Here is an 8,520-nt window from a genome sequence, read left to right on the forward strand (position 1 = left end):
AAATAAAAAAAAAAAAAAAAAAAAAAAAAAAAAAAAAAAAAAAAAAAAAAAAAAATATATATATATATATATATATAAAAATATATTTGTATTTATACTTACATATGTGTATTCAATTATAAGAAAAATGTTACTACTGGGTGTTGTATTTATCATAATTAAAACTTATATGAAATTTTGTTGGGTTACAACATTTCTCCATTTTCTATAAATGAGGAATACAAAAAATATATTCGTTAATTATATATTTAAAAAAAAAAAAAAAAAAAAAAAAACATATTTAAATAATGTATTCTTATTTTCAATGTTAACATATGTATACATATTGTAATAGTTGTAATATTATAGGATCTGTGTTATATATAACAAAATGATAGTAAAAGTATATTTATTTTGAGGATCTATACATAAATAATTTATTGTATATATGTAAATTCTTTATGACGTGATTATATTTTTATATATTTTATACTTAAAAAAGAGCGTTTTAGTAGATTATTTTATTTTATTTATTTTTAATTTTTCAATATTTGAAAGGGGTTTGTAAATATAATAATGAGAATATATATATTATATCATCTAATAATTTTCCTAATTTTATCTTTATCTTCGAATTCAAGTATTCTATTTTTTGATAATTTTTTAAGATATGTAAGTTCTTCCGGTGTGTATATATATTCGTCTTTATTATTTGGTTCATTTTTTGAAGTTTCAAAATCATTTTTATATTGAATATTTAAATCCGTTTTTAAGAAATTATTAATTTTATCTGCTTGTATAAGTTTGTGTTTATTTATAATTTCATTATATTTGTGATAATATTTATCTGAACATCTTCTACTATATTTTATTGGATATTGAGGTATAATTTTGCATAAACTTAATACATATTTCATATGATCACTAAAGTTACAATTGGCAGCTAGCCAAAATTTGACCCGATTAAATCGTAATCGAATTTCTTTAATATTTTCTACATTATTATAATAAGAATCATTACTTGGATTAGTAATATTATATCTATTCAACTTTTCTCTAATATTATTTTTATTTACATATGTACCTAACACTTCTATGTGTTTTCCATTTTTTTTATCTTTTTGATTTGCTACAACTATTTTAAAAAAACGTTTTCTTTTTACCCCATTAACTTGACATCGAATTCTTGGGGGCCCTTTATCCTTTGAAAAATAGGGTAAGAATAATCTTCTTATCATTTTAACAAAGGACAAAAAATAAAAATAAAAATATATATATATATATATATTATATTTATATGTAGTGATTTATGTTTTTTTTTTTTTTTTTTTTTTTTCTTTTATAAAAATATACATGACGTTAAAATATTGTTATTTCTTATAAACATAAACTTATGTGACATAATTCATAATCATATATCTTAATTTTATTTAATAATTTATATGGGGAAAAAGAATATTTCTATAAATAAGTTATTTTTATTTTTGAAATATTATATATATATATATATATATATATAAGGATTATTCACTCTTGGAAAAATTATATAGGAATATAAAAATTATGGAGTAATTTATAAATATTATATATGTAAAAAATTTTGTAAAGTATATCATTTTGAATGTGCATTAAGTTCACATAATATTTTCATGATATATATATATATATATATAATACATAACATATATATATTATTTAATTATTATATTATTTTTTCTTTATATTTTACATTGTATATTTTTTTAATTATTTTATTAGCGAATAAGAATTATTGACTGAATAGACTATTTATGCATAATATTATTATAAAAATATTATATTTGTTAGTTTATTAATTTTTATTGTTTGTAAAATATATATATATATATATATATATATATATGTTTATTCATTTATGGAAATAATGTGCATATATTAATTGTTTTTGTTTTTTTTATGAGGAAACATTATGACAATAGTAAGAACATATAGGTTTAAAAAAGAGGCACCTAACTTAAATTGTACATTAGAGTAAGTGAAAAGATAAAATATAATGAAATATTGATATTATATATATATATATGTATATATATATGTATATCTTTTTAGTAGTAAGAAAGAGAAATGGAATGAATTCATTCAGTATATACAAAATTTAAAGGATTATACTAAATGTGGTGTTGATAGAAATGAATGTTTATTTGATTCTTATAATGAAGAAAATAATAGCAAAATAGAAGATGTGATAAAAGAAAATGTAGATGATATAATTAAAATAACAAAATGGAATAATGATATGGAATTAAGTAAGAATTTTATTCAAAAAGAATTAATGTCTTTATCATCATCTTATTCGTCAGATGAAGATAGATATTCAAATGAATCTGGTAGTGCTTTAAATTTGAATAAATATAATATAATTGAGAATAATATATATTCCAACAATGCAAATTTTAAAAGGCAAAAAGTAAAAAACGTTACTGACATAAATAATTATATAAAGAATGAACATGAGGATATTAAAAAGAAAAAGAGAAAAAAAGAGTATAAAGAAGAAAAGCATGGTGCAAAAGAAGGCTTTTATAAGAAGAAATTTCCATACGGTAATAATGCATATAATAAATTTTCACAGTATAATAATAATAAAAAGAATCAATACGATGGGGATAAAAATAAGAAGAAATATATGAAAAGATATAAAAACTATGAATTTAATAATAATAATAATAATAATAACAATAGAGATAATAAAAATAAAGAGAAGAAAATGAAAAGTAGAACAAATAAGCAAGATGATAGGTCACAAAATAATATGGACATAGATGGAACATATGCATATAATTATGCATATTTAAATAGAAATGATGATTCTACTATGTCTAGTTCGGTAGAAGCAGCAAATGATACAATAATGGATTTAGAAGAAGAAATAAGAAATTACAATTTATAAAAATTGAACCTGACAAGGTATATTATTATTATTATTTATTATATTTTTTTTTTTATTTAAAATATATATATATATATATATATATATATATATATATATTATATGTTGTAATATATATGTAAAGTGCATTTAAAATATTCAATTTTATAATACTATAAAGTTATAAAAAATAACATTTACTGTATATGTTTCTTATAAAATGGATATTTAAAAAAAAAGGGAAAAAAAAAAAAAAAAATTAAAAAATATTATTATATGATAAGGTTAATTATATATTTGTGCATATATATTTACTTATGTTATTTCGAAATTCTGTTAATCAAATCAGCTAATAATATAGGTTTCCATTCTTGTTCATCATATATATATATAATATTATTATTAATGTATATGGACATTTTATTTATTGAATAGACTGGATGTCCATTAATTTTACGATCATATTTTTGAATAAATAGAATATCATTTTGTAAACAATATTTCTGCAAATATATTTTTGCATTAATATCTTCATCTTGTTCGTTTTGATATATATTTTTAAATTCATTACGATGTTGATCTAATTTGTTCATTACATGATGAAATTTTTTTGAGGAGAATTTGTAGTCAGTATATTTTTCTTTATTTGTATTAATCTGCTGTAATTTGTTTTTATAATTTATTTCATATATGTTATTTGTTTGTGGTATAGCATAAGATGGTAGTGGTATTTTAATGTCCTTATATAAAAAGTAATAATTAATTTGATCATCTGATGAAATTTTATTTTTATCAAAATCAAGTACTTTTTCTACAGGGAATGTGATAATTTTATCTTCTACCAAATATGATTTAATAACATTTAATATACTAAACATAATATTTTTAATTGAATCATCTTTCATTATGTTGTTTTCAAAAATGGATTTGACATTTTTAAACATTTCATATATATATTTTTTTTTTTTAAGCATTATTATATTTGTTTTGTCTATATTTGGTTCTTTCGTATTTCCTATTTCATGTTTTTCATTATAATAATGATTATTATGAATATTATTATTATTATTAATATTATTATTATTATTATTAATATTAATATTATTAGATTGGGTATATAAGTTCTCATTTTTGTTTATATCATTTTTTGAGGTATCGCTTATTGGTTGGTCTTCTTGTTCGGAGAAATGTTTTATTTGTCTTAAATAGTTACAGACATATTTTGTAAAAGGATAAAGAAAATAAACTTTGAAAAGAAAATTAAATATATTAAGATCAATAGAATTGTATAATAATAATATTGATTTCATATTAATTAAATATTGATCATCCATGAAGTTGATATTTGTTAATTCTTCAATAATTTTTTTTACAATATAATGTAATATTTGTTTTTTGTATATTTGATTATTCATAAGTGATATTTGAATTAATTGTATATAATATTCAGATATAGAAGATTTTTGCAAATATGTGAATATATAATTAACATAATAGTTATAAATAAAATCATTAATATCATATTGTTTATTTATATCATATAATATTTGTAATTTCTTTTGTATATCTTGTATTAAATGTTGATTAAGTTGAAATGTTTGTGTGTCGATGGAATTTGTTAAAATAATATTATTTTGAATAAAATGAATTAATATTTTTTTATAATATTTTTTATTTAAAACATCTTTAAAAAGATTGAGATGAGAAAAGAGATGAGTAGAATTTTTTATGTGTCTACATGAATAAATTAAATTGTAATATATTATATTATCAAATTCGTATTCTAACTGTTCATAATAAGATTTTTTGTTTTGTTTAATTCCCATGAGGATAATTTTTTTTAAATGTATTAAATATTTTATATCATTTTGGTTGATATTATATGTATAATAACAAATATTATTATTATTATTATTATGAAACATATAATGTTCATCCTCATTGTTATCACTTAAAGATATATTGTTATTTGTTCTATTTAAATATACTTGTTCTTGTATATTATTTTGCTGATCTGTTTGATTTACATTTATATTTGTATCAATATCATGTTCATTTTTATTTTCTATTTTGACTTCTTGTTCATTTGTTTCATTTTGTTTCATTTTGTTATAAAAATAAAGTCTCAAAAATTCTATGAAGAAGTTAGAAACATATGTATTTAAGCACATGAAATTTGAATTTTCATATATGAAAAATAAGAAGGTATAAAGATCACTTAAAGATAATTCTGAATTTTTTTTATGAATTTGAATGTTATCTATTTGTATTAAATTATTTATTTCGTTTATGTTATCTAAGACTTTGTAGATATAATCATTATTATGTGAGAAGGAATTGTTTGTTTCTTTTGGGGGGTTCGAATTTTCTTTTTTAATGGGGAAGAATCCATGTTCATACAAGGAATTATATTTCTCAATTATTAGGTCATTTAAGTTTTGTTCAAAATTATTTTCATGAATATTACATTGTATATCATGTTGTGTAACATCATTTTTTACAAATTTTTCTTTAAAAGCAAATACATTATAAGTATCGGAAGGAAATGGTGTGTTTGTTAATTTAATTAATTTTATGTTTATATTATTATGTTGATTCGTATTATATTCTTTTTGGTATGAATCATCAATAAGATTTGACATATTATTAATATTTGATAAATGTTCATTTTCATTATTGTCGTTAAAATTTGTAAGTGCAAAAATATATTGGTTGTATGTCATTTGGTTAAATAATTTGGGATACATTAAAATGGTATGTATATTTAATAGATATTTATATGTTAACATATTTTTAAGTATGGACAATTGAATTTTATAAAGATCGTTTTTATTAACATAATTTCTATAATTTTTGATTTTATTTTCTGTTTGTTTTTGTTTTTTCATATTTGTAAAATAATTTAATGTTATATTTTGAATATGTATATTCAAATTATATTTGAGAATTTGAAGATTTGATATATTTTTTGATTCATTAAAATATTCATTTTGACATTTTAAAGAATGATCTATATATGTTGATTGGTTAAATTTTAAATCTGCAATAATTTCATTTTTAATTTTTTTAAAATTCCAATATTTTTTTGAACTATATTTTTTCATCCATAAATTGTTTCTATCTATATCATCATGGAAATTGAAATGCTGACTTTCATCTGAATGAATATGATTATGTATATTAACATACTGGTCACTATCATCATCATATATATTATTATAAATTTTATTTTTAGTACTATTATGGTGTTTTTCTTCAATAACTTTTATATCTTTTTTGTTAAGTTCAATAGGTGCAATATTTGTTTTCATATTTTTTCCAATACCATCTTCGTATCCCATTTTTCGTAATATTTTAAAACCTAAACCATATTGCTCGAAATTCTTATCTTTATCTTTTAATTCGGAAAGATTATACTTTTTCAAATTATCTTTAATAAAATCTTCATCTTTCTTTTTTATATGAAAATTAAAATCAAATACAAAATGTTTGAAGACATCATATTCGTCATAATCATCTGAATCATTATCAGAGGAATAATCATTAAAATCATTTATTACATTATTTTCATATTCTTCATTATTATTTGTATTTTTCTTATTATTTAGAAAACCTGCACTTACGAATTTAACAGGTTTCATCATATATTCTTCATTATTTACATTTTTGAAACTCTTATTTTTGTTACTATATAAATATTCATGTTCATCTTGAAGATCGTCTTCCTCTTGCTGTAGTTGCTCATCATCATGGATATATGTTGAATAAAAGTTTTGTTTTTTCCTTTTTTTCTTTTTCTTTTCATTTTTTTTTATATCTGAAAAGGATATATCATTGAAATAATTCATAATATGATATTTTACCAAACGTTTTGTTTTTTCTTTTTATCTTATTTGTTACATTTAATTTTTTTTTTTTATCATATAGATATTTACATATATATATATATAAATATATATATATAATGCGCAATTTTTTTTTTTTTTTTTTTTTATATAAGTAAAAATATTAATCTTGTCGAATATATAAGCTTGTTATGTTACATAATTTTTAAACGAATAAATAAAAAAAAAATATATATATTATATTATATATATATATATATATATATATATTTTCAGTTATATATATATATATTTATTTATTTATTTTTTTTTTTTTTATTTATTTGTATCAAAATGTAAAATATATTTAAAAAAATATATATGTATGTATATTATATTTATATTTATATAATTACATATTAGTATAATATTTATAGGGCCATTTTATTTTATATTATTTTAATTTTTCTTTTTTTTTATTCTTATAAATATATATATATATATATAATATATTATATATTGTATTATCAGGAATGATATTGTGTTAATATATTGCTATATAATATGCGAAAAAAGAAAAAAAAAACTATAATAATATAAATAAAAGTAAATGCCATATAATATAAAATTTAACAATATAATATATATATTTAATCATTCTATTATGTTATAATTTCTGAATAAATTTATAAGTCTACAACATTTTTAAGTTGAAAAGATTTTACAACCTATAAAGCAAATGATGTGATTTTTATAAAAAAAAAAAAAAAAAAATTAATAACCATAAGGTAGGGTATGTATTTTTATAAGTTCTAATAAGATTTACAAGTCTTTTTATTATTTTGAATTATTCATAAGAAAAATTATAAAGGAATAAATAAAAATTTCTTTTTGGTTTGTATTTAATATTTATATAAAAAGTAGGTTACATAAAAATTTTTGTAGAAAAGGTTTAACGAATTAAAAAGAGAATAATAAAATATTTTGTTTTTTGGAATTTTGCTTATATGAAATGTTTAAAATGAAAGGTTATGAAAACAAAAAATGTGAATAGTGTGTTTGTCGGAATATATAAAAAAAAAAAAAAAAAAAAGGAATTATAAATCATATCCATTATTAAAAGTTTTATGTAAAAAATAAAGCACACCCACACATATAAACATATATATATATATATATATATATATATTATAATTATTATTATTTATAAATAAATATATAAATATAAAAAAATACATGTATTTAAAAAAAAAAAGCATGCTATATTATATTACACATAAATATAGAAAGATTATTTTCTATATAATAGTATTTTATTATTTAATGATTTTTTTAGGTAGTGTAGAATGATAACCTTATACATAATTATTGTAAATTTTACATGCATATATATTAAAGAAATATGCTAAAACATAGTGTATGCTCTTTTTAAAATAAAAAAAATATATTATATATATATATATATATATATATATATATATATAATAATGTGTAGTATTGTAAATAAGTATATTCCTATATGAATATTTATTCCAGAAAGGAACACTTAAAGAATAATTATTACTAAATATATAATATATAAAATACATTTTTATTTTTATTTTTATTTTTTCTGTTTTTTTTTTAAGGACAAATAATAATATAAGAATTATATTTTTATTTTATGGACAATAATATATTAAAATTTGTTATGAATAAATTATAAATAGGAATTTTTTTTTTTTTTCTTTTTTTTAAAAAAAAGGAATTTTTCCATTTTAATATTTAATTGTTTATTAAGAAAAAAAAATATTTATTTTTTTAAAAATA

At 17.4% G+C, this 8,520-nt stretch overlaps 3 protein-coding genes across 3 annotated transcripts; 1 reads left to right on the forward strand and 2 right to left on the reverse strand.

Annotated features, from left to right (window-relative positions):
* Window positions 1-575: 575 nt before the first annotated feature.
* PRSY57_0530300 (mitochondrial ribosomal protein S16 precursor, putative) lies at window positions 576-1,217 on the reverse strand (the record flags this gene model as incomplete). The annotated part of the gene is made up of 1 exon (XM_012906368.1): window positions 576-1,217. The coding sequence occupies one exon, from the start codon at window positions 1,215-1,217 to the stop codon at window positions 576-578; it is 642 nt and encodes a 213-aa protein (XP_012761822.1).
* A 710-nt stretch (window positions 1,218-1,927) lies between these two features.
* PRSY57_0530400 (hypothetical protein) lies at window positions 1,928-2,908 on the forward strand (the record flags this gene model as incomplete). The annotated part of the gene is made up of 2 exons (XM_012906369.1): window positions 1,928-1,989; window positions 2,068-2,908. 2 exons carry the CDS (start codon window positions 1,928-1,930, stop codon window positions 2,906-2,908), a joined length of 903 nt encoding a protein of 300 aa, XP_012761823.1.
* Window positions 2,909-3,207: 299 nt separating this feature from the next.
* Window positions 3,208-6,735, reverse strand: PRSY57_0530500 (hypothetical protein; the record flags this gene model as incomplete). The annotated part of the gene is made up of 1 exon (XM_012906370.2): window positions 3,208-6,735. One exon carries the CDS (start codon window positions 6,733-6,735, stop codon window positions 3,208-3,210), a length of 3,528 nt encoding a protein of 1,175 aa, XP_012761824.2.
* Window positions 6,736-8,520: the final 1,785 nt, after the last annotated feature.

The sequence above is a fragment of the Plasmodium reichenowi genome, chromosome 5 (genome assembly GCF_001601855.1).
Source record: "Plasmodium reichenowi strain SY57 chromosome 5, whole genome shotgun sequence".
In the NCBI taxonomy this organism is placed as follows: Eukaryota; Apicomplexa; class Aconoidasida; order Haemosporida; family Plasmodiidae; genus Plasmodium; species Plasmodium reichenowi.